The 27,512-nt window shown below is 41.4% G+C and overlaps 3 protein-coding genes and 1 long non-coding RNA gene across 11 annotated transcripts; 3 read left to right on the plus strand and 1 right to left on the minus strand.

The window, feature by feature from the left end:
• The first annotated feature begins 461 nt into the window (after positions 1-461).
• On the plus strand, positions 462-7,182 carry LOC148389472 (phospholipid-transporting ATPase ID-like). 3 transcript variants are annotated; one of them, XM_088391858.1, is made up of 28 exons: positions 462-835; positions 1,458-1,527; positions 1,666-1,724; positions 1,796-1,909; positions 1,989-2,087; positions 2,156-2,217; positions 2,290-2,362; positions 2,428-2,498; positions 2,563-2,645; positions 2,726-2,884; positions 2,990-3,078; positions 3,157-3,350; positions 3,424-3,632; positions 3,709-3,752; positions 3,814-3,979; positions 4,050-4,238; positions 4,336-4,451; positions 4,511-4,675; positions 4,793-4,904; positions 4,980-5,085; positions 5,175-5,325; positions 5,385-5,568; positions 5,631-5,854; positions 5,923-6,006; positions 6,073-6,318; positions 6,385-6,523; positions 6,612-6,742; positions 6,804-7,182. In XM_088391858.1, exons 2-28 carry the CDS (start codon positions 1,473-1,475, stop codon positions 7,023-7,025), a joined length of 3,546 nt encoding a protein of 1,181 aa, XP_088247984.1. In that variant the 5' UTR covers positions 462-835; positions 1,458-1,472; the 3' UTR covers positions 7,026-7,182. The 3 variants fall into 3 exon arrangements, 2 of the variants coding, with proteins under 2 accessions (XP_088247984.1, XP_088247986.1); XR_015861663.1 differs by having other exon boundaries at positions 462-1,527; positions 6,596-6,742; positions 6,804-6,947; XM_088391860.1 differs by having other exon boundaries at positions 462-1,527; positions 3,817-3,979.
• A 152-nt stretch (positions 7,183-7,334) lies between these two features.
• LOC148389473 (phospholipid-transporting ATPase ID-like) lies at positions 7,335-15,333 on the plus strand. 4 transcript variants are annotated; one of them, XM_088391855.1, is made up of 28 exons: positions 7,335-7,524; positions 8,130-8,212; positions 8,340-8,398; positions 8,470-8,583; positions 8,650-8,748; positions 8,831-8,892; positions 9,012-9,084; positions 9,149-9,219; positions 9,300-9,604; positions 9,665-9,753; positions 9,841-10,034; positions 10,097-10,305; positions 10,374-10,417; positions 10,474-10,639; positions 10,705-10,893; positions 10,990-11,105; positions 11,176-11,340; positions 11,435-11,546; positions 11,661-11,766; positions 11,853-12,003; positions 12,072-12,255; positions 12,320-12,543; positions 12,618-12,701; positions 12,775-13,020; positions 13,085-13,223; positions 13,309-13,439; positions 13,661-13,919; positions 14,559-15,333. In XM_088391855.1, the coding sequence occupies exons 2-27, from the start codon at positions 8,158-8,160 to the stop codon at positions 13,910-13,912; spliced, it is 3,639 nt and encodes a 1,212-aa protein (XP_088247981.1). In that variant the 5' UTR covers positions 7,335-7,524; positions 8,130-8,157; the 3' UTR covers positions 13,913-13,919; positions 14,559-15,333. The 4 variants fall into 4 exon arrangements, with proteins under 4 accessions (XP_088247981.1, XP_088247982.1, XP_088247980.1 ...); XM_088391856.1 differs by having other exon boundaries at positions 14,591-15,333; XM_088391857.1 differs by lacking the exon at positions 14,559-15,333 and having other exon boundaries at positions 7,337-7,524; positions 9,300-9,382; positions 9,446-9,604; positions 13,661-14,540.
• Positions 15,334-16,338: 1,005 nt separating this feature from the next.
• Positions 16,339-21,533, minus strand: stbd1 (starch binding domain 1). The gene is made up of 3 exons (XM_088391853.1): positions 21,103-21,533; positions 20,262-20,611; positions 16,339-20,069 (listed from the first exon to the last, which is right to left on the minus strand). Exons 1-3 carry the CDS (start codon positions 21,368-21,370, stop codon positions 17,004-17,006), a joined length of 3,684 nt encoding a protein of 1,227 aa, XP_088247979.1. The 5' UTR covers positions 21,371-21,533; the 3' UTR covers positions 16,339-17,003.
• LOC148389475 (uncharacterized) lies at positions 21,111-25,047 on the plus strand. 3 transcript variants are annotated; one of them, XR_015861676.1, is made up of 4 exons: positions 21,111-21,536; positions 23,375-23,469; positions 23,756-23,882; positions 24,092-24,446. It is a non-coding gene; the product is annotated as an uncharacterized LOC148389475 (long non-coding RNA). The 3 variants fall into 3 exon arrangements; XR_015861677.1 differs by lacking the exons at positions 21,111-21,536; positions 24,092-24,446 and adding exons at positions 22,303-22,537; positions 24,906-25,047; XR_015861675.1 differs by lacking the exon at positions 21,111-21,536 and adding an exon at positions 22,309-22,537.
• The last annotated feature ends 2,465 nt before the right edge of the window (positions 25,048-27,512 follow it).

A 27,512-nucleotide genomic window follows, 5' to 3' on the forward strand; every position in this document is an offset into this window, starting at 1 on the left:
GTTTTCTACTTTCCATTCCTGTATTCCAATATCCTTTTTTTTCTACTTTTATCATTTCTACAAATGCTAAATGTTGATCTTTTTCTGTCCCTTAATGGTATTATGTATGTATGTGTTTGTGTGTATGCGTAATGTGACTGTAAGTTACGTTTTGAATTTGATGCTAACATGAATTCATGTGCCATCAAAGTGTTTTATAACTGATGGAGAAATAACGAGTAATTTATTTATTTTTTTCAATATGAACACCTCAGTGTTGGAGCGATCCTGTTTTTAACACGATATCCTGGAGAAAGAAATTAGATTAAATATTTTCTGTAATACATATACATGCTCCTTGTGCCATTTTTTTTATTTTGCATTTTTCTCCACTAGGTGAATTGATTTGTTGCTATGTATATGTTGTCATTTAAACATTCCTATTCATTTTCTATAAAGTGTATGTCCATCAAAACGTGTACCTGATTTTTCTGATAGCCCTTCACGAGATTTTTTAATTTGAATCGTTTTGCAATACCTCTGAAAGGTAAATTGATATTTTAATGATGTTGATAAGTTTAATTACAAGCAAGCCAAACCATTGCTTGTAATTACCATCACAACAATTGTTTTACTGCCCATGCTGCGTCAACATCAAGGTCCAAAGATTGCTTGATTATTTACTCACACTCTTAGCGGGGAGTCTCACTGGAATCACAGCTCCTCACTTTTGAAGCAAAAACGCTTGACCGGTGGCTCCACTCTCATCACCTCCTCCATCTTGTGGGTCTTTCATCCAGCTGGGAGAACCTCCTGGTTCTCAACTCTGGACCAGGCTGGGGTCTGAAAGTCCAAAGTGAGTGCATGCAATGACTTGCTTTTGTTGGTTTCATTTTGTTGTTGTCGAATAATTCATTCTTTTTTTTTCTCCATGCGTCACTGTCCAAGTGCTGAAAGGGGATTTATTTTTAATGTGATATGATTTTTCTCTTTGAAAATCAAAAAAAGACTCAAAAAGTAGGCTTGACCAATTTTTATACTTGTGGTTTAATTTATAAATCTATTTTTTAATATTTAGAAAAAAATACAAACTCATTGATGGTTGCAATTAGTAATGAAAATAAAATAAACATTCCCTTTTTTTGTGCATGCACCTGTCTGATTTAAGTGCTCGCTGAACTTGCAGATATTGTATCTTAACATTTTTATTACTCAAATCTCCAGGAGCAACTTTCCAGCGTCCCGCATGCGAGACAACGTGCTTTGTAAAGAGTTTGCCGAGGAACAGTCACGTGATACATGACAAGAAAAGTGACTGACATCCCATATCACCCACCACTTTTATCTTTCTTGTTATAAATCTTTAACTTTGGTACAAAGGCTTGAGCAGGGCGTGGCCCGACATTAGTAAGGCATCCAACTAAGTCTATATTTGTAAAGATTAACAATCAGAATTGTTCCTCCACATTTTGGGATAGAAAAACAGAGATAAGATGGGATCACTGGTGTCCTACTTCGGTGAGGTGTGTGGGCAGCAGAAATCACGAGGTGAGTTTATTTATTTATTTTATTTTTCATTTCATTTATTTATTTATATATACATATATATATTTTTCTTCATTTACTATTTTAATTTTTTTTATTTTGACAATTTTTTATGTGTAAAATATTGTATTTTGTCAACAGAGGTGGAGAGACACTTGCGAGCCAACGACAGAGCCTTCAACCTTTCTTACCGCTATGCTGTGAGTCCACAACATGGAAAGAAGTTACAAAGTGGAATTCTTTCACATTTCTCACTTCTTAATTCTTCCAGAACAATGCCATCAAGACATCGAAATACAACATCTTCACCTTTCTGCCGCTGAACCTTTTTGAGCAGTTCAGGAGACTCGCCAACTGCTTCTTCCTCTTCCTTTTTACACTTCAGGTGGGCTTTTTTAAATTTCAGTTGCCCCTCTAATGCTGCAATACAGTTCTTGATATGGGCTTGATATATGTTTTGACAGCTGATTCCTCAAATCTCCTCACTGGCCTGGTTTACCACAGCCGCTCTTCTCATTTTGGTGCTCTCGATAACGGCGGTGAAAGATGCCTCAGATGACATTGTGAGCAGATTACGAAACACCGTGACGTTTTTAGCAATCTAACATCTTCACTCCTGTTTTATGAACAGAATCGACACAAAAGTGACAACCAAGTAAATAACCGTGAAGTGAGCGTCCTTCTTGATGGAGCGTGAGTCTGTTGGCTCTTTTCAAAATCATCCGTCAATCTGAGTTATTAAAGTGTGTGTTTTCATTTTCACAGACTTAGAATACAAAAATGGATGAATGTCCAAGTTGGAGATATTGTCAAACTAGAAAATAACCAGTTTGTCACAGTAAGTGCCACTAAAAAAGTTTTTTAATATTGTTCTGCTCCTTACTTTATATATTTCCTTTCTAGGCAGACCTTCTTTTGCTCTCCAGCAGCGAGCCTCTCAGTGTGGTTTATGTTAAAACAGCTGAATTGGACGGGTAAGTCATGGTTGGATTATGAATACTTATTAATTTGATAATTAATAATTACGTTTTTTGCCAGTGAAACCAATTTGAAGGTAAAACAGGCTTTGACTGTCACTGGTGAAATGGGCGACGACACTCAAAGACTGGCCAGCTTCAATGGTGACAACCTCAATGAGCAATTTAATTCAGTTTGTCCAGGTATTTTAACACAAAATTAACGAAGCCCGTATTTTTTACAGGGGAAATCAAATGTGAGCCTCCAAATAATCGTCTGGAGATTTTCAAAGGGACACTGACAGTCGATGGACAAATGTATTCTTTGGACAATGATAGAGTGCTTCTTCGTGGATGCATGTTAAAAAACACAGAGTGGTGCTTTGGACTGGTCATCTTTGGAGGTCAACTAAACTATGATGTCATTTCTTTTTGATTCAGTAATTTTTAACCAATCGTTTTGGTTCGATTCCAAATTGTATCGTGTTCAACTTTAAATAATTTTGCAGGTCCAGACACCAAGTTGATGCAGAACAGTGGAAAGGCGACGTTCAAAAGAACCAGCATTGATCACCTCATGAACATTTTGGTGCTTTGTGTGAGTTTTTGAATCACGCAAGAGCATAACAAGCAGGCAAGTTTTGCTTCATAAGGTCTTTTTTCCTTCACCGATCAGATTTTTGTTTTCCTGCTGTCCATGTGCTCCGTGCTGGCCATCGGTCATTCAGTCTGGGAGACGACGGATGGATCGGTTTTCACCGCGTTCCTCCCTTCAGAACCCGGCGTTGATTCTCCGCTCTCATCATTCCTCTGCTTCTGGTCTTACGTGATCCTTCTGAACACGGTGGTGCCCATGTCTCTCTTTGTCAGGTACGCACTGACAGCACCATTAACACATTTTCCGTTTTTGTCACGCTTCCATTGTTTTTTTATTTCCCACCAGCGTGGAGATCATCCGTCTAGTGAATAGTTTCTATATTGACTGGGACAGGAAGATGTATTACCCCAAGAGCGACACACCTGCTCAGGTGAGGACCACCACTTTGAACGAGGAGTTGGGTCAGATCAAATATATCTTCAGCGACAAGACTGGCACCTTGACGCAGAACATCATGACATTTAATAAGTGTTCCATCAATGGCAAACGTTATGGTGAGTTGATGATTCAACGGCCCACAACACAATCAGGAAATGAATCACATTTTAGTTTGGTGTTCTTCTTCTCTAGGGGAGCTCTTGGACCTAACAGGGCAGAGGATTGAAATAACAGAGGTGAGATGTGTTGAGTTACAACAAACATCTCAGTTTGACAGACACGTCTTTCTTCCTCTAGAAGACACCAAGGGTCGATTTTTCGTGGAACCAGCAAGCCGATCCAAAGTTCATTTTTCACGACCACAGTTTGGCAGATAACGTCAGGGAGGGCAACTGGGAGGCTCAAGCGTTCTTTCGTTTATTGGCTCTGTGCCACACTGTGATGCCCGAGGGAAAAAAAGACGGTCAGCAAAAATTTCAGAACTGCTTTTGGGATATAAAACATGTTTGATGATCTGTCCTGTTTCCTCCAAGGAGAGCTTTACTACCAGGCTCAGTCCCCTGATGAAGGTGCTCTGGTCACCGCCGCGAGAAATTTCGGCTTTGTGTTCCGTTCACGTACACCAGAGACCATCACGGTCGTGGAGATGGGCGAACGAGTCCTCTATGAACTTTTGGCTGTTTTGGACTTCAATAATATACGCAAGAGGATGTCAGTCATAGGTGAGACCAGTGGCCATTGTTGGAATGTTCTCTACTCAAGTCAATGTTCTGTTAATTGAAGACTAACTTGTCTTGATGTCCTCCTTCTGATTTCCAGTGCGGAATCCTGAAGGGAAGCTGACTCTGTACTGCAAAGGAGCAGACACCATCATCTATGAGAGGCTCCACACCTCCTGCAATGAACTCATGGGCGACACCACCAGACACCTCAATGTAAGTTTTAATTTCCTCCTAAATGAAGAGGCAGTTGTAATCCCAGTTCCTAATTTTAGGAATATGCAGGCGATGGTCTCCGCACTTTGGTTCTGGCTTACAAGGATTTGGATGAGCGCTATGTGAATGATTGGCTGCAGCGCCACCATGAGGCCAGCACCACCATTGAAGAAAGAGATGAGAAACTTCATGAGTTGTATGAAGAGATTGAGAAAGACTTGTTGGTTGGTTCGACTGTTAACTAGAAACCTTGACTTTTATCTGACACAAGATGACGGAGGTAGCTGAGGTCAAATCGGTTCATTAAACTTACAAGACAATCTACTTTTCTTTTGATTAAGCTTCTGGGCGCAACGGCTGTAGAGGACAAGTTGCAGGATGGTGTCCCTCAGACAATCGAGCAACTGGCCAAAGCTGATATCAAAATCTGGGTGTTGACCGGAGATAAACAAGGTTAATCCCTTTTGTAGGATTCATTTTTTTGTGTGTGTTCAGTTTAAGAAGTTCGGAAAATCTTATTCCCACCAGAGACGGCAGAGAATATCGGCTATTCTTGCAACATGCTGCGAGAAGACATGAAGGACGTGTTTATCGTATCCGCAAATACATCAATCGGAGTCAAAGAGGAGCTTCGGTATGTTCACGATCTCACGTTGGCATATTTAATCAAGTACGGTCATCCTGAATCAAACGAGTAAGAATCATCTCCATCTCTACGCTTAGGAATGCGAGAAGGAAAATGTGTCCAACAGCAGCAGAGGAACCAAATATGACCAAAGCTCGTGCAGGCCTCTTCTGGCTTGAGAAGACAGAAACTCTGCATGATGATCGAGTGAACGGAGAATACGCTCTTGTTATAAATGGACACAGTCTGGTAAGATTGCTTTCGTCGCCCCTCATATTTCTTTGTCTTCTACCGTTTGCATTCCTCAGGCCTTTGCCTTGGAGAAAGACTTGGAGTTGGAACTATTGAGGACCGCATGCATGTGCCAAACAGTGATCTGCTGTCGGGTCACTCCACTACAAAAAGCCCAAGTCGTCCAACTGGTGAAGAAATACAAACAGGCGGTCACTCTGGCCATCGGGGACGGAGCCAATGACGTTAGCATGATCAAGGGTAAACTCACACACCAAAAATACGAGAAAAGCTCTGTGTCCAAATTGATTCTGGTCTTGCAGCTGCACATATCGGTGTCGGGATCAGTGGTCAAGAAGGCATGCAAGCGGTTCTATCCAGCGACTTCTCCTTTGCTCAGTTCCGTTACCTACAGCGCCTGCTTCTGGTGCACGGGCGCTGGTCATACCTACGCATGTGCAAGTTCCTGCAGTATTTCTTTTATAAAAACTTCACCTTCACCTTTGTGCATGTCTGGTACGCCTTCTTCTGCGGTTTCTCGGCACAGGTGAGGACCAAGAATGAATTCTTAAGAAAAACTTTTGACACCTAACTCTCGTCTCTTCTAATCCATAGACTGTCTATGACCAGTGGTTTGTCAGCATGTACAATGTCTTCTACACAGTCCTCCCTGTTGTCGGAATGAGTCTGTTTGACCAGGTAGCCAACTTTAGCATCATATTATTCCTGACAACAAAAATTTATTGACTTTCCTGGTTTCTGCAGGATGTGAATGATCGCTGGAGTTTGCAGTATCCTCAGCTCTACTTACCGGGACCTCTGAATAGTTACTTCAATAAGAAATCCATGGCATGGTGTTTGATTCACAGTTGCTACAGCTCACTTGTTGTCTTCTTCATCCCGTGGGCGGCCTTGCACGACACTGTGGCGGACGACGGAAAAGATATTGCGGATTATCAGTCCTTTGCTTTTGTGGCGCAGACGTGTCTTCTCGTTGTTGTTAACATCCAGGTGAGGATGAAGTAGACATATACTCGGAAGACCTTTTGCCTTAACGAAACTTTGTCAACATTTTAGCTCTGTCTTGACACACATTACTGGACTGCTGTGAATCAGTCGTTCATGTGGGGCAGCTTGATCGTCTACTTGGCCACCACGTTTGCTATGCACAGCAACGACATGTTCTCCATATTCACCTCCGTATTCCCCTTCATCGGTGAGTCACGTGGAGTTGGCGTTACAGTGCTGCCATTTTGTTTTCTTTGTGCTTTTATGGTTGACGTTTCAGTTTTTTTGGACTGCAGGAACAGCAAGGAACTCTTTGAGGCAACCTAATGTGTGGCTGACAATATTCTTGACATGCCTCTTATGTGGTCTTCCGGTGCTGGCTTTTCGATTTATTATCATTCAGCTTCGGCCCACCATCAATGACAAGGTCGTATAATTTACCCCTTGATGAATAATTTAAATTTTGACGTGTGACTTTTTTGGTACAGGTGAGATATAAAGCGCGGAAGGAGGGGCTTCCAGGTCCTGTTCCTTGCCGTTCATCAGTCAGGCGAGTTGGAGCTCGGCGGTCGAGCTACGCCTTCTCTCATACTAAGGGTTATGGCGATCTGGTGACATCGCAAAGATTCAAGAATGATTTGAGCAAACAAACAGAGCAGCCACAATTCTACCGGCCCATCACGAGGGAGTCGGAACATCAACCACAGTAGCTCAAGTTGATGTTTGTACAGTATTATTTTTTTCCTCTTGTAAAATTGTAGTCAATATTGTATATTTTTGTTTTCAAAATAAATTTTTGGGGAAGAAAAAGTATCTTTTCAAAGTGTGTGTGTGTCTGTTTCAGGCATGCGCACTCACCCCGGGGTGTGTTTCATACCTGCTTAGTCAAGTCACATTGTTTGCTCTGATTGGCCGTTCATCACGACCGTTGTTTTACTGCCCATCCAGGTCCAAAGATCACTTTATTGTTTACCCAAGCGGTTAGCAGTGAAGCTCGCCCGGGAATCTCTCTTCTTCCTTTTTGAATCCAAAACAACGACCGGTGGCTCCTCGCGAGGCACCTGCTCCATCCTGCGATAATTGTTCAGTACTTTGTACCAGGCTGAAGTCTGAAAGTCCAAAGTGAACACGCTCTTTGTTAGGAACATTTTTCTTTCTTTCGGCCATGTTTCCATGAATGTGGAAGACCTTAAAGGATTATTGTTGGAGGTATGTCTTCTTGTTTAATCTCTTTGTTAAAGCAGACTTGTAAAAAATTACAGTACATCCAAAAAATGTCTCAAGGTTTTATTTGAGCACCATTATTTCTCCTAGCTGAATCAAATCAAGAGTTCCGTCTTGAGTAAACTGCATATTAGAGTTAAAACTGAATTTGATTCATTCACTAAAAATATTATCTTTCTTGAAACCACTTCCATTCTCCCTCTTTTAGCTGATTTTAAATATAAGTGAATTAAACGACCATGGTCGGGTCATATCACCATTTATAATCTTTGTGGTTATAAACTATCCGACCATATAGATTTTACTTAGGTGCAAAGTGTTGAGTGGGGAGTGGCTGCATTTATTTGGTTCTGAAAAACTCCAGTTTTCCCCCCATAAATTAAAACACCACAGCTTTTAAACCTGGCACAGATTTGCTCTTCTATTGGAAGACATGAAAGTACAGAGTTATCATCCACGACTATTGTTATCTCAAGATTGCTGATAGGATTCTTGTATTTAACAAAGAGTGGAAAGTTGCAAATCAAACAGCTCTCGGCTTCCTCCATGATTTCGTACAGGTGTAATAAAACTTTTGTTTTTTATTCCAGCTGTACATTATGAAGAAACAGAAATAAAATGGGATCAGTGGAATCCTACTTTGGACGGCTGTGTGGGCAACAGCAAAACAAAGGTACGTCTGATTTTGTTTTCATATTTATTTATTTATGTATTTATTTATTCTTTATTATTTCATATTTATTTTTTATTTTATATATTATATTTATTTTATTTTTTATACTTTTTTTCTTTACCAACAGAGGAGGAGAGACTTTTGCGAGCCAATGACAGACCTTTCAACTTGTCCTACAACTATGCCGTAAGTACACAAAATTGAAGAAATAACACAGCAGCAATTTAACTCTCATCTCTCACGTCTTCCATCTTCAGAATAACGCCATCAAGACGTCCAAATACAACATCTTTACCTTCCTTCCGCTTAACCTTTTTGAGCAGTTCAGGAGGCTCGCCAACAGCTATTTCCTCTTCCTCTTTGTACTTCAGGTAAGCCAGATAACGTGATAGCAGCCACAACTTAAGATACACAAGTATGTGTGTATGTGCTTCCAGCTCATCCCACAAATCGCCTCGCTCTCGTGGTTCACCACAGCCGTCCCGCTTATTTTGGTGCTTTCCATAACAGCCGTCAAAGATGCCACAGATGATATTGTGAGATGACATTTTTGGTGTAAAGTCGCTTTTATAAGCCACAACCAGGTCTAATTGTACGAATGACATATTTCTGAAACAGAACAGGCACAAGAGTGATAAACAAGTGAACAACCGCAAAGTGAACGTCCTCATCGATGGAGAGTGAGTCACCTTTTTTCTTGGGATATATTTATAGTTTTTTTTTTATTGTGCTCTAATTCCAAACTGTATTTTCAAACTAAAATCACACAAAAATTAAATTTATACTTTCATTCTGGCAGACTTCAAAGTGAAAAATGGATGAATGTTCAGGTTGGAGATGTCATTAAACTGGAAAATAACCAGTTTGTTACAGTAAGTGCCATGATAACATTTCATACATCTCTTTGTGGATCTTTTAAATTTTTTTTCTCCTCAGGCAGACCTCCTCCTGCTTTCCAGCAGTGAGCCTCTAAACCTAGTCTATGTGGAAACTGCAGAACTCGACGGGTGAGTCCATAATAGATATTTGATTTATAAGTATTGCCGTCTGATTCTTTCTTAATTCTTGTTTTCATGGTCTTCCCCAGTGAAACCAATCTGAAGGTGAAACAGGCGTTGACTCTCACTGGAGAGATGGGAGATACCATTCAAGCACTGGCCAGCTTCAAAGGTGACAAATTTAATGAGGTGTTTTATGAAAGCGACAAATCTGAAAGATGTTTCTCAATCTCAGGTGAAGTCAGATGCGAACCGCCAAACAACCGCCTGGACAAATTTAAAGGGACGCTAACAGTAGATGGACAAACGTACTCTTTGGACAACGACAAGGTGCTTCTACGTGGATGCACTTTGAGAAACACAGAGTGGTGCTTCGGACTGGTTATTTTTGGAGGTAAACCATTGACGACTGATTTCGGGTGCCATCCGATTCAACACGATTTTATTTTTCAAGGCCCGGACACAAAGCTGATGCAGAACAGCGGAAAGACGACGTTCAAACGCACGAGCGTTGATCACCTTATGAATGTTTTGGTGCTTTGTGTGAGTTATAAATTGAATTGTAAAGTTTTCAAAACTCTGAGATATAATTCAGGACCTTCATTCCTGAACTCCTTGAAATTCTTTTAGATCTTTGGCTTCCTGGCTACCATGTGCTCCGTTCTAACCATCGGCAACGCAATCTGGGAGATAAAGGAAGGCTCGGCGTTCACTGTGTTCCTCCCTCGGGAACCCGGCGTTGACGCTCCTCTCTCATCGTTCCTCACCTTCTGGTCTTACGTCATTGTTCTCAACACGGTGGTGCCGATATCGCTCTATGTCAGGTATGAATTTGGGCGCCTGAAAATACAACAACACTTCCTGACAATTATTTTTGATACGACAGTGTGGAGATCATCCGTCTTGGGAATAGTTTTTACATCGACTGGGACAGGAAGATGTATTACCCCAAAAGCGACACTCCTGCTCAGGCCAGGACCACCACTCTGAACGAGGAGTTGGGTCAGATCAAATATATCTTCAGCGACAAGACTGGCACCTTGACGCAGAACATCATGGCTTTTAATAAGTGTTCCATCAATGGCAAAAACTATGGTGAGGAGCAAATGATGGAAACTGTGCAAAAATATGAGAAAATAATATTTGTCTGTTTTTATTTGCAGGTGAGCTTTTAGATTTTGCAGGACAAAGGATGGAAATTACAGAGGTGAGTTATGATTGGTTCGTATGTGGCAATCATTTCTGACATCCTTCCCTCTCTAGAAGACACCAAGGGTCGACTTCTCCTGGAACCAACTGGCTGATCCAAAATTCATTTTTCATGACCGCAGTTTGGCAGATACTATCAGGGAAGGCAATTTGGAAGCTCAGGCTTTTTTCCGTTTGTTGGCTCTGTGCCACACTGTCATGCCTGAAGAAAAGAAAGAAGGTGAGCTTCTTTGTAACCAAAGTCGAAACGGGAAACACATTTTAAAATATCTCTTTTACTTCTAGGAGAGCTTTACTACCAGGCTCAGTCCCCTGATGAAGGTGCTCTGGTCACCGCCGCGAGAAATTTCGGCTTTGTGTTCCGTTCACGTACACCGGAGACCATCACGGTCGTGGAGATGGGCGAACGAGTCGTCTATGATCTTTTGGCTGTTTTAGATTTCAATAATGTACGCAAGAGGATGTCGGTCATAGGTGAGACCATTGGCCATTGTTGGAATCTCCTCTACTCAAGTAATGTTCTGTTAATTGAAGACTAAATTGTCTTGATATCTTCCTTCTGATTTCCAGTGCGGAATCCTGAAGGCAAGCTGACTCTGTACTGCAAAGGAGCAGATACCATCATCTACGAGAGGCTCCACACCTCCTGTAACAAACTCATGGGCATCACCACCGGACATCTCAACGTGAGTTAAAATTTTCTCCTCAGAAAAGACACACATGGATCTTCATTGATGTTTTTAATCCTCAATTTAGGAGTACGCAGGCGATGGGCTCCGCACTTTGGTTTTGGCTTACAAGGATTTGGATGAGAGCTATTTGAAGGAGTGGATGCAGCGTCACCATGTGGCCAGCACCGCCATGGACGAAAGGGATGAGAAACTCGATGAGTTGTATGAAGAGATTGAGAAAGACTTGTTGGTGAGTATGCTGACTCATTTTGTTGGTTTAGACTGTTTTGGTTGCATGATTGTTCCATTTAACAATCTTACAATTTTACAAATTTTTGATTTAGCTTCTGGGAGCAACGGCTGTAGAAGACAAGTTGCAGGATGGTGTCCCTCAGACAATCGAGCAGCTGGCCAAAGCTGGCATCAAAATCTGGGTGTTGACAGGAGATAAACAAGGTTGGTGTCTTTTTATTATTATTCGGTTTTCGGCCTACTTTATGAGCAATCTCAGTGTTTTGCCAAAATTTATGTTGCACGTTTTGCTCAATTGAATGTTCACCAACCTCTCAGAGACGGCAGAGAATATCGGCTATTCCTGCAACATGCTGCGAGAGGAGATGAAGGACATTTTTGCTGTGTCAGCAAATACAGCAGAAGAAGTGAAAAAGGAGCTTGTGTACGTGAGTTCAAATATGCATATTTATGAGGTTTTATTATCATGACTTTAGATGATTCATATACTCCATGCTGCACTGTTTTTAGGTGTGCAAGGAGGAAAATGTGTCCAGAAGGAGCCGATGCACCGACTGTGACCAAAGCTCGTGCGGGCCTCTTCTGGCTTGAGAAGACAGAAACTGTGCATGATGACAAAGTGGATGGAGAATATGCCCTTGTTATAAATGGACACAGTCTGGTAAGAGGGTTGTCATCGCCCCTCATATTTCTTGGTCTTCTAACTTGTCCTCCGTTTGCATTCGTCAGGCCTTTGCCTTGGAGAAAGACTTGGAGTTGGAACTATTGAGGACTGCATGCATGTGCCAAACAGTGATCTGCTGTCGGGTCACTCCCCTACAAAAAGCCCAAGTCGTCCAACTGGTGAAGAAATACAAACAGGCGGTCACTCTGGCCATCGGGGATGGAGCCAATGATGTCAGCATGATTAAAGGTAAACTCGCACACCGATAATGCAAGATAAAAGTTCCGGGTTCAAATCAATTCTGGTCTTGCAGCTGCACATATCGGCGTCGGGATCAGTGGTCAAGAAGGCATGCAGGCGGTTCTGTCCAGCGACTTCTCCTTTGCTCAGTTCCGTTATCTACAGCGCCTCCTATTGGTGCACGGGCGCTGGTCATACCTGCGCATGTGCAAGTTCCTGCAGTATTTCTTTTATAAAAACTTCACCTTCACCTTTGTGCATTTCTGGTACGCCTTCTTCTGCGGTTTCTCGGCACAGGTGAGAGTCATTCGAGAGCTCAAAGTTGATGACGGCGTATAAAGTTGTTTACCTTTTGTTATTATGATTCATAGACTGTGTATGATGAGTGGTTCATCACTTTGTACAACCTCGTGTACACGGCTCTCCCTGTCCTGGGTATGAGTCTTTTCGACCAGGTATGTAACATTGACAGGACACTTCATTAGGTACACATGCGTACTACATTTTCTTCCTTTCTTTTTGCCACAGGATGTGAATGACCGATGGAGTTTCCAACATCCAGAGCTGTACTCCCCAGGACCTCTGAACATTTACTTCAATAAGAAAGTTTTTGTCCGCTGCATGATCCATAGTTGCTACAGCTCCCTCATCCTCTTCTTCATCCCGTGGGCGGCTATGCACGACACGGTCCGAGACGACGGCAAAGACATTGCGGATTATCAGTCCTTCGCTTTACTGGCGCAGACGTGTTTGCTTGTTGTGGTCAGCATCCAGGTGAGAAAATCCATCGTTTTTTTCTTTCAACCATAAATACTTCTTCACTTTGATATTCTTCCAGCTGTGTCTCGCCACGCATTACTGGACCGCTGTGAACCAGTTTTTCGTGTGGGGCAGCCTTGCAGCCTACTTTGCGACCACGTTCACCATGTACAGCAACGGAATGTTTCTAATTTTTACCTCCACGTTCCCCTTCATTGGTAAGTCACTGCAACTTGCTACACACAAATAAAAGACAGTTTGGTACTGAACTGACATTTTCATGTGTGTTTTTTGGGGGTGCAGGTACAGCGAGGAATTCTCTGAACCAGCCGAATGTGTGGCTGCTTATACTCTTGACAACACTCCTGTGTAGTCTGCCAGTGGTTGCTTTCCGTTTCATTGTCATTCAGCTTCGTCCCACCGTCAATGACAAGGTATGAAAATGTCGATTAGTCAGAGTTTCATTTAGCACCTGGCTCGCAGAAATTGTTTTGGTTGTCTCCATGCTGATTTGCCTCTTTAATGAAATCAATGGTGACATCTAGAGGAGTCAAAAAATACAACTGCTTCATGAAGCGAATTTGAAGCTTCATTTCCCCATCATTAATTTGTTGTAATTTTACGAAAAATTTATTGAATTCCTTTCTTTCTTCAGGTGAGACATAAGTTGCGTAAGGAGGCATTGCCAGCCCCTGCTCCTCGTCGTCCACCAGTCCGGCGAATCAGCACGAGGCGCTCGGGCTACGCTTTCTCTCATGCTAAAGGCTACGGCGATCTGGTGACATCTGGAAGATTTCTGCGTCCTCGAAAGAATCGGCCCGCCCTGTTCAGACAAACAGACTCTCCCCTGGCACAGAACCAGCCGCAATACTACCGGAGCATCACAGAGGAGTCAGAGCAGCATTAGTTAAAAGGTACAAACATAATTAGGTTTTATTGTTGGGATCATGAACATGAGGAAAATTGCTGCAGTTCAGTACTGGTCTAAATTTTAAAAATGATGTCACAAATCAATACTATAAAAAAAAGTGCAGTGCCTCCTCAATGATGCACTCTGTGGTTCAAAATTGGCACATTCACTAATTTGGGATGAATTTGATGAATTTTCAGCATATGAATGGTTATTTTTTTATATTTATATTGAACTGTCATTGTCTCAGTTGTAATTTTAATTGCATTTTGTGTTATCTATTATTTTTATTTTGTCAGCTTTGTTGTTTACATGATTAGTATTTACAAAATTCTTTTACATATTCTGCAGTAATGATTCATTTATTCATTTTCACTTTGACTTTTACAGTCAACTTGTTTACCATTTGCAGTTCTACTAAAATACCACCAAGGGGCAGTGTTGTATTTTAAACTATTATTTACCTTCTCAGAGCCATTAAATTGGGCATCATTTCAAGGAGCATTGCATCTGTGGTCGTCACTTCACCTAACCAGACTAATTTATATCTAAGCTATAAAAAAGACATGCATGTCATATTTGTTCAAAAGCCTCCACTGAGACAATAAAAAAATATAAATTTTGATTCTTATTTGAATTACAGTGACATTCAAATTCCATGCATATTCCCAAAAGGCCACGCGGTGCTTGTCAGATGGCTCACCATCCTTCAGTGAAGGTCACCGCATGATCCTGCTGCATGGTGGGGGAAATGGGCGCCGACATGAGTTATTAATAGCCTCATCCTAACCACAAACATGACACTAACATATTCACCCCCCCAACCCATCTCATGTGGTCTTCTGAAATGATGTTTACCTACACGTGAGGCCATAGGGAGCAGTGAGCACTGAATCAGCACGATATGCACGATATGGCCGATTAACTGAATCGAATAAATCTGTACACCTTTGATATAAACTTGTCAAAGAGGTAAAGTTAAACATGCAGTCAGATTGGAAGCAGGACTGGAGTGGCCATCTGATGCGGTCCTATTTAATTATATTCCTCCATTTTAACCCAATTTGGCCCACAATTTAAATTGAGCAGCCCATCGATCCATTTCGACGATGCACCCGATTTTAAAAATAAAACCCTTTTCGGTCGCTATAATGAATCAAAAGTTTTGTTCAATCCCACCTCGGACTAGTCTGCATCATGGCAGATTGGGACCACTGCCCTAGGGATTCTCTAAACTGCCTTTGCACATCGTTAGCATAAACTCAGCCTCTGCGTACGCCATTTGGGTTAAGATCAAACCACGGCAGCGGTTTCATTCTCAGTATACTTGACAGACCAGTGTGACAGAGAGACGAATGACTCGAGACTATGCGGTGTCAGTTGTAAACCTCGGGTCTAAATAAAGGATTACCCCCCCGACCTTATAAAGTGTGCACAGTCTGTACTGACACATTAGCAGGCAAGGGAGTGCAATACATGTCAGAAGACCCAAGATATCATGTGAAGATTTCTAAACCACACCGTTATCGGCAGGAATTACACCCGTGGCTAATCTCCACTTGGAAGTGATCCATCTGTCATAATTTTTTATCAGTTATTCCGGAATATAATTGTTTTTGCTTGATCATAATGAGGCTAATATCAGATTTTGGGATTCTACCTGGTAGATTGCTTCGTCATTTTTGGCACAATGCATAAAAACGCCCTGAACCCGTGGTTTGGACTGATAAAAAAAAAATCAGGGCAAAGTCCTGATGACCTCCTTTAAACAGTCCAAGGGGCCTTTCTTGGCTAAGAGGGGTAGGTTGTTGATCCCACAAAGGTTCAACGTCCAAAATCGAAGCGGCAGCTCATGCGCGTATGACTCACACTGAAGAAAAAAGGGCTTCTAAATGAAGAGGCACCCCAGGGATCCTATTTCAATACGCTCTCATTTAGAGTTAGAAGTTCAAACTAGTAATCTTGAGAAAAAAAAAAAAAAACAGTGGAAAAACATTATGCAAACTTTTTTATTGGGCTGACGGTATTTGATTGCTTTGTTGAATTGCAATTATGTTTTATTCTCTGTAAACAAACAGTGCAGATTAATGATTTGCAGAGTGGGTCATCGTAAACAAACCTCCAGCATAATACAACTTTTTTTTTTTTCCTCAGTCATTGCAAATTAGCTATTTGGATGCACATTTAAGTTTTTTTTGTTCTCGCCTCAAGGGGAAAAAAAATGAAATGTGTTTACTCATTAGAACTAGTAACAGTGGTCAGTTCCAGTTGGTGCACGTTCGACTCAATATGCAAGCTGAGTCTTGTCAGGAATATTTGCAGTTTGAACTTAGATCCTTATATGGCTCCTTTTGTTTGCACCCCCCCCACAAAAAAAAACTTCACATGCAAACATGCTCATGTCAAAAATCACAAGTGACAGATAACCTTTCAAATAACTGGCCTTTAATAAACACATCACATCTATGAAATTACATAGTAAAGTACAACATCACAAGATTGCATAATATTACAATAGACAAGACAGATTTAAAAATCACATATCAAACTTTCTCAATGTTCATCAAGGCACTAGTATAGATCCGAGCAACGACGAGGCATGCGTTTGGTCAAAAAAGCAGCATCACACTTGACTCGTTTACAATATCTCTCCTTTGATGCACACTAATTATTGCTTTGATTATTGCGGTAGTATAAAAGTCTTGTTTTCACATCGGGGCGTAATCCGGCAGCAGAAACAGTTTTGCAGTCTCCAAATTATTTCATCACACTTGCACTGCAACTCACCGAATTTAAGAAAAAAAAATTGCATAAATATATTGCGACTGAGAGTACAACTGGTAACTTTTAGCAAAGCTGCTATTCTGTGGACACAATTATTTTTATGACGTACGGTAAAGGAAGACTCTTCGATAATCCATTCGTTAGTTAACCTGACAGATAATTGGTTGATTATCCGATATGCTTCCAAAATTGCCTGTCCCGGTTTTAAAATAGCCCGTATTAATATTTCTAAATACATTTTATTTGTAGACAGTCACATAGTTACCGTTTCAATATAACATAGTAGGCCCGGTGATTTTATTTCTCACAAGTATCCCCACAATTTGTGCACGAGCAGGTCTTCTCCACATCCCGTATCAAGGAGCCGATTGCCACATTCCTCCCAGCGACGCACCTCCCCCTTTTCCACAACCACAAACTTCCACTGCACGTGATTCTGAGCAGGAAGGCTCACCACGGCCGACCAGTATCCATCCTTGGTGTCCTCCAGAGGGATGAAGCTCTTCCAGTTGCCGAGCTCCCGCCGGTTCCCGGTTACGGCCAACATCTGGAACGGTGAACGGGTGATGTAGTGGACGCGGAAGGTGATGTTTGCTTTTTGGCTTTTCCTGTTTTCTTCGGAATTATCGGTTTGTTTGACTGGAGGAACAGATTGAGGCTCGGGATCTGGGTAGTTGGGTTCTTGATAGGGAAGCTGCTGGCTCTCACCTCCAAAAGTTGGCGTGGAGAGATTCATCCAGGGAAACGTTGGGTTGCCATCGGTGATCCACTCGTTATGGTCCATAGTTGCCTCCATGATATTTATTTCAGTCTTCACATCGTTTTCCATCTGTGGCTCTTTGTTTTCTGCACTTTCCAATTTCTCATTCGCACGTAAAACTTCAACAACTTTCACATCTACCTGTCTTTCCCATTCATCATTTTGGACCGGCACCGTTTCTCTCTGGTTGTCATTGCCAAATGTGTCTTTGTTTTTTGCTAATGACTCAACGTTCCAACTGCATATCTGCTCAGGCAGTGGAGGCGGGTGAGGCTCGTAAACTTCTGCCTCTTCTTCCAAGACTGATGGAGTTGTGTCGTCAAGCAAAAGGCAAGCTTGAGGCTCTGGACTCGCCTCAGTTGGAGATTCGTGATCTGTTGCCGGCATCTCGACGGTGCCAAAGTTACTTGAGGGATCTAGCTGCTCCGGCAGTGGAGGCGGGTGAGGCTCATAAACTTCTGCCTCTTCCTCCAAGATTGATGGAGTTGTGTCGTCAAGCAAAAGGCAAACTTGAGGCTCCAAACTCGCCTCAGTTGGAGATTCGTGATCTGTTGCCGGCATCTCGACGATGTCAATGTTACTCGAGGGATCTAACTGCTCAGGCAGTGGAGGCGAGTGAAGCTCGTGAACTTCTGCCTCTTCTTCCAAGACTGATGGAGCTGTGTTGTCAAGCAAAAGGCAAACTTGAGGCTCCAGAGTCGCCTCAGTTGGCGATTCGTGATCTGTCGCCGGCATCTCGACGGTGTCAAAGTTACTTGAGGGATCTAACTGCTCAGGCAGTGGAGGCGAGTGAAGCTCATGAACTTCTGCCTCTTCTTCCAAGACTGATGGAGCTGTGTTGTCAAGCAAAAGGCAAGCTTGAGGCTCCAGACTCGCCTCAGTTGGAGATTCGTGATCTGTTGCCGACATCTCGACGATGTCAATGTTACTCGAGGGATCTAACTGCTCAGGCAGTGGAGGCGAGTGAAGCTCGTGAACTTCTGCCTCTTCTTCCAAGACTGATGGAGCTGTGTTGTCAAGCAAAAGGCAAGCTTGAGGCTCCAGACTTGCCTCAGTTGGAGATTCGTGATCTGTTGCCGGCATCTTGTCGGTGTCAAAGTTACTCGAGGGATCTAGCTGCTCAGGCAGTGGAGGCGGGTGAGGCTCGTAAACTTCTGCCTCTTCCTCTGAGACTGATGGGGTTGTGTCGTCAATCAAAAGGCAAGTTTGAGGCTCCAGACTCGCCTCAGTTGGAGATTCGTGATCAGTCGCCGGCATCTCGACAGTGTCAAAGTTACTCGAGGGATCTAGCTGCTCAGGCAGTGGAGGCTCGTAAACTTCTGCCTCTTCCTCTAAGACTGATGGAGTTGTGTCGTCAAGCAAAAGGCAAGCTTGAGGTTGCAGACTCGCCTCATTTGGAGATTCATGATCTGTCGCCAGCATCTCGACGGTGTCCAAGTTACTTGAGGGATCTAGCTGCTCCGGCAGTGGAGGCGGGTGAGGCTCGTAAACTTCTGCCTCTTCCTCCGAAACTGATGGAGCTGTGTCATCACGCAAAAGGCAAGCTTGAGGCTCCAGACTCGCCTCAGTTGGTGATTCATAATCTGTTACCGGCATCTCGATGATGTCAAAGTTACTCGAGGGATCGGGCAGTTCGGGACTGACGGCCATGCTGGAGATCCCACTTTCTTCACCCCCGCCACTTACGTTGTCATCCCTCAGCTCGCTCGGCTCAAAGAGTGGCAGGCAAACTCGAAGCTCAGGTGGATTTGTTGGATCTTTGGTCATGATAGGAGGAGGAGCCGCAAAGACAAAGGAATCTTCATCAAGGTTTTGATCATTTTGTTGGTCTTGAGGGGAAGACTCAATGTCCTCATGGGAGAGCTCGTCTCTGCCACTTATGTCACCCGCCGATTCAAACTTTGGCTTTGTGGATTTCTCTGTGTCACCACCATTCTGGTCTTCATTGTTACCATCTGGGATTACCTCGATGTTGCCAAGTTCTGGAAAACTTTGTTGAGGTTCGGGAGATGACCAGGGTTCGAGTAACGGCTCAACAGGTTCCTCAGCCTCTGCAGTCGTGCCAGAAAGATTTTCCGTTTCATCTTCAAGAGTTGGAACATCTACTTTATCTGCTTCTTGATCATTAGTTGACATGTCGGAGTCAATTTGAGTTGTTGGATCAGAGGCGTCGTCGTCAAGCATAGGTGGCACATTTGAACTGCTGCTAACAATATCTGAACTTTCTCCAAGCCCGCCATCGGTAATGAGGTCCATTTCTTGGTTGCTTGTCAGGTTATGTTCCTCTTTAGGCTCATCTTGGATTTCTGGATGTTCCACTTGCAGTGACTGAGCATCAAAAGCAACAGTTGCTTCGTCGGTCGGAGGAATGTCGTCAAATTCTTTCTCCAGCTCCTCATCATGTTTTTCTTCTTCCTCAGCGAGATGATGATTTTCATTGGGATCTGCACCGTCTTGGTGGTGAATCACCTCGTCTTCGCCGAGCTCCACTGTCCCAGTTTCCGCCACGGTTTCGTTGTCTTCCTCGGCGGATGGCTCATCGTTTTCCTCCACTTGTGTGGTATCATTTGTGCTCACATCTTCACCTTCTTGACATTCTGCATAGTATACCTGAATGGGGAAAATATGACATTTGAAATTATTATCTTTATTTGAAATTAATATTTACATTTCAAATATCTGATACAATGCAAAAATTAATAGTTTTAACATTTTGGAAATGCTAAAAAAATTCTAAAATTTTACTGTCCTCTTTTTAAAGTAAAATTATAATTTGAACAATAAATAATGACAAAATCTTACTTCTTCATGGTCGATGTGAGCCTGAACAGCTTCAGGCTCCTTCAAGCTAACTTCTGAAATCTCTTCATCCTTAAATGAGTCTTCTGTTGCACATAGGTGGAAAACAGTGGCAGGTTCCGCCTGTATTTCTGCCACAGAACTTTGACTGGGCTCCTCCAAATTCAGTCGGGATTCCGTGAAAGATGTCGGCACAGATTCCACTCGCTGTGTATGTGATGATGGGGCATGTTGCTTGAGCGGTGCTTGGACGTCAGATGGTGACAGGCTCTTCTCAACAGCAGCAGCACGGCGCCTGACTTGGAGGTGAGTGCCAGTGGGATCATCTTCCTCTTTTGCCACATCACCATCATCTATGGGACCAAACATATAAAACGGTCATTTCTAAATTTGCATGCTACTTTTAATTTGCTGCAATTGCAATCACACTTCTGGATTTGTCATTATAGTCATTTTTATTCTATTGATTAATTTCAGTTACTTTTAACAGTTAGTTTCTTCAACATAAGGTGTCTTTTTTTTAATCATTACAGTTCATTTTTATTTTATTGATTAATTTCAGTGCCTTTTAACAGTTTCTTTAACACAAGATGTCTCAGTTAGTTTTTATTTTTATTTTTTTATAAACGATAGGCAAAGAATAATATTTATTCCTGTGGGAATGGACGCAAGCTAATGCGTAAAAACGCGCTGGGGTCGGCTATAATGGGACTGATGGGAAGGATTAAAGGTCAAGGTTGTTTTAAAATCATGTCATTTACTTTTAATTATGAGAGAATGGATAATTTGGTTTATGTGCAAAAACTAAAAAGCCAAGCTTATACAACGCACATGACATGCGTACCTGTTGAAGTCGCACACGCTTGCGGTTCTGGCCCGGCTTGCGTCACCGCCTCGTCGGTCTCCACGGGGGTGCTCTCGCCTGGGGTGGCCTTCTTCCTCCCCCTTCGCCTCCCCCTGACGGTTCGGTAGATGACGAAACCCGCCAGCACGGACACCATGGCGAGCACGGCCAGAGCCACGGCTGGCCCGTGTCGCCCGATCATGCAGAAGAGGGACGCCAGATCGACGCGTCTCTCCACGGCCACGCCGTTAGTGCCTTTAAAAGACATCGTGCTCGAGCGGTGGTTGGGGCGTGACGTGATCGGTCCGTGCGTGCGTGCTCGCGTGGGCGAGCGAGCGAGTCTGCCAGATTGCGATTGCTGCGGGATTTGTGCAGCGTGCACGATGAAGCGCGTGGCGTGGGCATGCACCTCTTGTTGATGCAGGCGGCTGCAGGTGCGGCTCATTGGCTGATCGCGTCACGAGGACCGCGACACTCATTCATAAAAATAGTTCACGTATGCATTCAGCTCACATGCAGAGGATCGATTATTTTACGCATAGTGCATGCATTGTTTTTGGTTTGCTTCTTCGTTTCGGATTCTAGGATTGGATTTTAAACCATATATTTTAAGTAAATGGCTCATTACATAATTCCTCCTCTTCTTTCTTTCATTACATTTTAAATAATCAATGCAGACACACAGAAAGACACACTAGTGTAAAATAGAATGGAAAAAAGTGATTCTTAAATATTATTTAAAATATCAAAATGCAAGAGAATAAAATCCCTCGAATTGTCGACTGAAAAAAGACCAAAAACATTTAATCATAGCCCCCAAAAAATGTTTTCAGTCAATGTATGGAGCAATGCTGCCCTCTAGCGGACAATAACGGTAGTATCAAAGAAATCACTACATACATTAAAATAACCTTGGCTGCTCCGCTGCTGATATTCTCAATACAAGAATCAGTTCATCTTTATAACTTCAGGCACTCCTTATCAACAATAATTTTAATTATTGCAGTTTGTTAGATAAATTGGCACACTTTTTCAGTAATGTTGCAGACAAGATTCAAACCCAGAACCTCTCCTGAACCTCTGAACTGAGTAGATGTGCTAACCAGCTTTTGGCACCACTCAGCAATACTAAATATAATATCATAGAAGTGAATTACTCTCTACCAAAATGGCATTAAAAACACATTGATTCTAATATGGGTCATTTTTGCTTAAGTGTAGTAAGCACCTGCGTCCGCAAGAGGGACCTAAAGTGCAATTGTGGTGCACTCCTCGTTTCCATCCAGTCAAACCCCAAAAATTAGGCACTTCTATCTATAAAATCTCTATCTGATGACATCTTGTAGCGTTTACCGGCTCCTTTTATGTGTGTCCCGATTTTACTGAAAGCTTCTCTGTCCTTCCTCCACCCTTTGGAACCATCCCACCACACCAAGTAAGCATTACTCAACGGGGTGGGTTGCACTCAGACGTCTTTTATTGCCATCACAAACCCTCATCATGTAGTCTTGGTGCATTTACATACGTGTGATGTCTGGCCCTGTTATGTTAACAGCCACCATGTCGACACGGTGCCAAGTAGATGTAAACCGGTCCTCTTCGTTAAACCCTGTTGGGTACTGATTCACCGCATGAAACCACAACGCTCTTCTTTGAAGACTCAAATGCAGACAATTTTATGCGAAATGAGTCAATTTCTCGCCATCTTGTTTTCATGATTCATTTTGAAAGTTGGGCCAAGATGTTGGAAGTGTGCTGGAATACTCGACACGGTGTCTTTGTCACTTGAAGCGGACTATAGACAGATTTTTAACATCTTAAGTCATTTTTAGAATGAAATGTGTTTTCCTTGTGAGGCAAGTTAATTTTACTGTCACATTCACTAGGGCGTTTTCCTGAGGAGAGGGCATGGGGATAGGGTCCAGGATGTCTCAGGTAGTCTTCAAAAAAATGATCTACAAACCCCAAAAATTCTTCAGAAAATCTTGTCGAGGATTCATTTCATGTTCCTTACAGGAGACAGATGGAAAAGTTGAAAATAATTCCCTAAATTAGTCATATTTTAAGTGTGTGTGTGGAACCCTAACCCTAACCCCTAACCCTAACCCTCTAGCTCCGCCTCTGGTTACCTTAAGCTACATTCAGCTTGTTCCTTTTATTTGTATCCATCTGAACTGAGTCAGTACTGACTGAGCTTACTGTAAGTCCAGTGAGTGAACCATTACAAATTCAGTAGCCTAACCATTTTTTTTCTTCTCTATTTTAAATGCAGTTCCTGTGATGTTTCTTTACGGTCTGAGCCAAGCACACGACTACTCCAACACTATAAAACCAACGTGCATGTTGGAGCTTTGGTGAGAAAAAAAGGTAAAACTTGACAAACCATATGGGACTCACTAAACACTAAAACGGAATGGCAACCAGCTGTTTTCTTCTCTGTGCAGACTTTGACTTTGTAGTCATTTTATATCCAGATGCTCTTTTGACGTTGACTATTTGTCTTCTGGGTTGTGTTTCCATGCAGTGGAGAGTTATTTTATCATTGTTTAAGTTTTTTTTTTTTGGGCTGCAATGGTGGAAGATCATTTCTATTAGTGACTAGCATAGAAAAAAAATTCAAAGCACTTCACTTTTTTATTGTCTGTCGTTTCAGAATGAAGCAGATGTTCAACGTCAGCTCCGATTGAAAGCTTCTTGTTGCTTGTCGGCGTTGTGCTTGCAGACCGAGTGTGCCCCCACCCCCCCACCCCGACCCGAGAGTGCACTTCCTGCTCCGAAAGGTAACACCCAGAGAGAACAATCACAGTCTGTGCCCTCAAAGCATGCATATGCATCCATACAGTGAAAGTTGAGCACTTTAAGGTCAGCATGCTTGACAATTAAATGAAAATTGATGGCAGAATCACAAATTTAAGATCTTCTCATTTTCGGAGTCTCTTTATGCTACATATTGGAGGTTGACTTCATATTTTTGTTTATATTTCTACAGTTCATTTAAGGAGAAGTAGTGTGTGTAGAATGAGACAACAAAAGATGCCGTGGAGAAGCTGAGAAACTTCAATGAGCTTCAGGTTCTGCTCCAGGTTTCAGTTGTTAGATGTTTCGGTATAAGATATAAAATTCTTTTGGGTTGATTAGCCATCTCGGAGACATGGGGAAAAAAAAGAGCAGCAAATGACTTTGACAGAAGAGAACAACGTGTGCTTTCTTGCTGACCTCAGATTGAACCACTGATAGAAAGAATCCAGGTCAGAGTGCCAGAACATTGCACTTAAGTGGGACTTGAGTTTTGCCTCACAACTGTAAAGTCACCGAATAAAAATATGACTTCTCCATAACCACAATAGCCTTGTTTCCTGATTTTGTCGAGCACACCTTTGGAACGTTGATGTATTTTGTTGTTTTCCCTCGCTGTCTTTCCGTTTTTACAACCCTTGCTCCCTTTTCCACTAACACATCGCGGTGGTAAAGAACACATTGTTAATGGTTGCCAATAACCCTGCAGCGTATTTTCACAAGCCATGCTTTAGACCGCGCAAACCGCCAATATTTCACTGTGTTATGTAGCCCGCTTTGCACGTAAAATCTCATTATTGTGACGACTCGTGCTGTGATGGGATTCTCTTCACGTCAGGGAAGGTTTTTATTGTAAAAAAATGCTCCAGCATTCTCGGGTGGTAATTCGATGACTACATGCAAACGGTTAGAAATGGCATACATGTCTAATTGTTATTCATATTTACACACTAATATATAATATTGTGTATATAATATTAATTATATGATGTAAGTATGTCTCTCAGCTGGCCTGGGAACGCCTTGGGATCCCCGGGGATGAGCTTGATGAAGTTGCTGGGGAGAGGGAAGTCAGGGAGTCCCTCCTAAAGCTGCTGCCCCCACGACCCGACCCCGGATAAGAATGGAAGAAGATGGATTGATGGATGGATGGATGGATTATGTATGTATGTTTGTATGTATGTATGTATGTATGTATGTATGTATGTATGTATGTATGTATGTATGTATGTATGTATGTATGTATGTATGTATGTATGTATGTATGTATGTATGTATGTATGTATGTATGTATGTATGTTTGTATGTATGTATGTATGAATGTATGTATGTATGATTGTACGAATATATTAATGAATGCATGTATGTATTAATGAATGCATGTATGTATTAATGAATGCATGTATGTATTAATGAATGTATGTATGTATGCATGTGTGTATGTATGTATGTATGTATGTATGTATGTATGTATGTGTGGTATGTATGTATGTATGTATGTATGTATGTATGTATGTATGTATGTATGTATGTATGTATGTATGTATGTATGTATGTATGTATGTATGTATGTATGTATGTATGTATGTATGTATGTATGTATGTATTAATGAATGTATGTGTGTTATGTATGTATGTATGCATGTATGCATGTATGCATGTATGTATGTATGTATGTATGTATGTATGTATGTATGTATGTATGTATGTATGTATGTATGTATGTATGTATGTATGTATGTATGTGTACGTACGTATGTACGTATGTATGTACTTATGAATGTATGAATGAATGCATGTATGTATTAATGAATGTATGTATGTATTAATGAATGTATGTATGTGTAAATGAATGTATGTGTGTTATGTATGTATGTATGAATGTATGTATGTATGTATGCATGACTGAATGTATGTATTAATGAATGCATGTATGAATGAATGAACACATGTATGAATGAATGAACGCATATATGAATGAATGCATGTATGAATGAATGAATGAATGAATACATGTATGTTTTAATGAATGCATGTATGTATTAATGAATGTATGTATGTATTGAATGTATGTGTGTTATGTATGAATGAATGAATGAATGCATGTATGAATGAATGAATGAATGCATTTATGTATTAATGAATGTATGTGTGTTATGCATGTATGAATGAATGCATGTATGAATGAATGAATGTATGTATGAATGAATGAATGCATTTATGTTTTAATGAATGCATGTGTTATGTATGAATGTATGAATGAATGCATGTATGTTTTAATGAATGTATGTATTAATGAATGTATGTGTGTTATGTATGCATGTATGAATGAATGAATGAATGCATTTATGTATTAATGAATGTATGTGTGTTATGCATGTATGAATGAATGCATGTATGAATGAATGAATGTATGTATGAATGAATGAATGAATGCATTTATGTTTTAATGAATGCATGTGTTATGTATGAATGTATGAATGAATGCATGTATGTTTTAATGAATGTATGTATTAATGAATGTATGTGTGTTATGTATGTATGAGTGAATGAATGTATGAATGAATGAATGCATGTATGAATGAGTGCATGAATGCATGTATGTTTTAATGAATGCATGTGTGTTATGTATGAATGTACGAATGATTGCATGTATGTATTCATGAATGTATGTGTGTTATGTATGAATGAATGAATGCATGTATGAATGAATGAATGCATGTATGAATGAATGCATGTTTGTATTAATGAATGCATGTATGTATTAATGAATGCATTTGTGTTATGTATGAATGAATGCATTGTTTGATTGAATCACCCTCACACATACGTACGAGCTATATTCCTATCGGTGCTTTGATGGTGGGTGATCCTCTGCACTTGACCTTTTTTTATTGAAGTTGTATCCTCAATGTCACCACTTTGAAGTAAAAGTAGAAGCCATGTGTGTGTGTCGTCATTCAAGAATTCCTAACATGCCACAAAGAATGTCACACAGACCTACATACACGCTGACTTTCTTGTAAAGCATATGTTCAAGCAAGCTCCAAACCGCCAGGACCACACACATCCATACAGCAAACCGCTGTTGGTCATGTGACAGACAAAACTCAATTAGAACTTATTTGCTACCTAGCAATTATTCTTAAAACATTTCGGAGTCGATTATAGTGGTGTGGAAGCAAAATAAGAGACAAGGCAAAGGACAGATCTTTTCCACTTGAGTTTTAATAGTTGAAATGCCAGGAATAAAAATAACAGACACCGTTTTTATTCAGCAATGAAACATTTTTGAAAATAAGAGCTTTTATTATTTGTTGACAATCTGTGAAAGAGTTGGGCAAGAGTAAAACCTGAATCGTGATTTTGTTAAAATAAACAGGGGGTCCTTGTACCTCCATTTGTTCTCCCCCCTTTTTATATCCCTCTCCCATTTGTCGTCTTCTAAGACGACACATCGGCTCTTTTCAATCAGCCTTTTGCTCTTTCCATCTGTCTCTCTTGCCATTTACTGACTCCCTCTGAAGATTCTGCCAAATGAATTAACACGCCTTCAGTGAGTATGTATGTATGTTTGTATGTATGAATGAATGTATTAATGGATGTATGTATGT

The sequence above is a fragment of the Syngnathus floridae genome, chromosome 12 (genome assembly GCF_059516105.1).
Source record: "Syngnathus floridae isolate MCC-2025c chromosome 12, RoL_Sflo_1.0, whole genome shotgun sequence".
NCBI lineage: Eukaryota > Metazoa > Chordata > Actinopteri > Syngnathiformes > Syngnathidae > Syngnathus > Syngnathus floridae.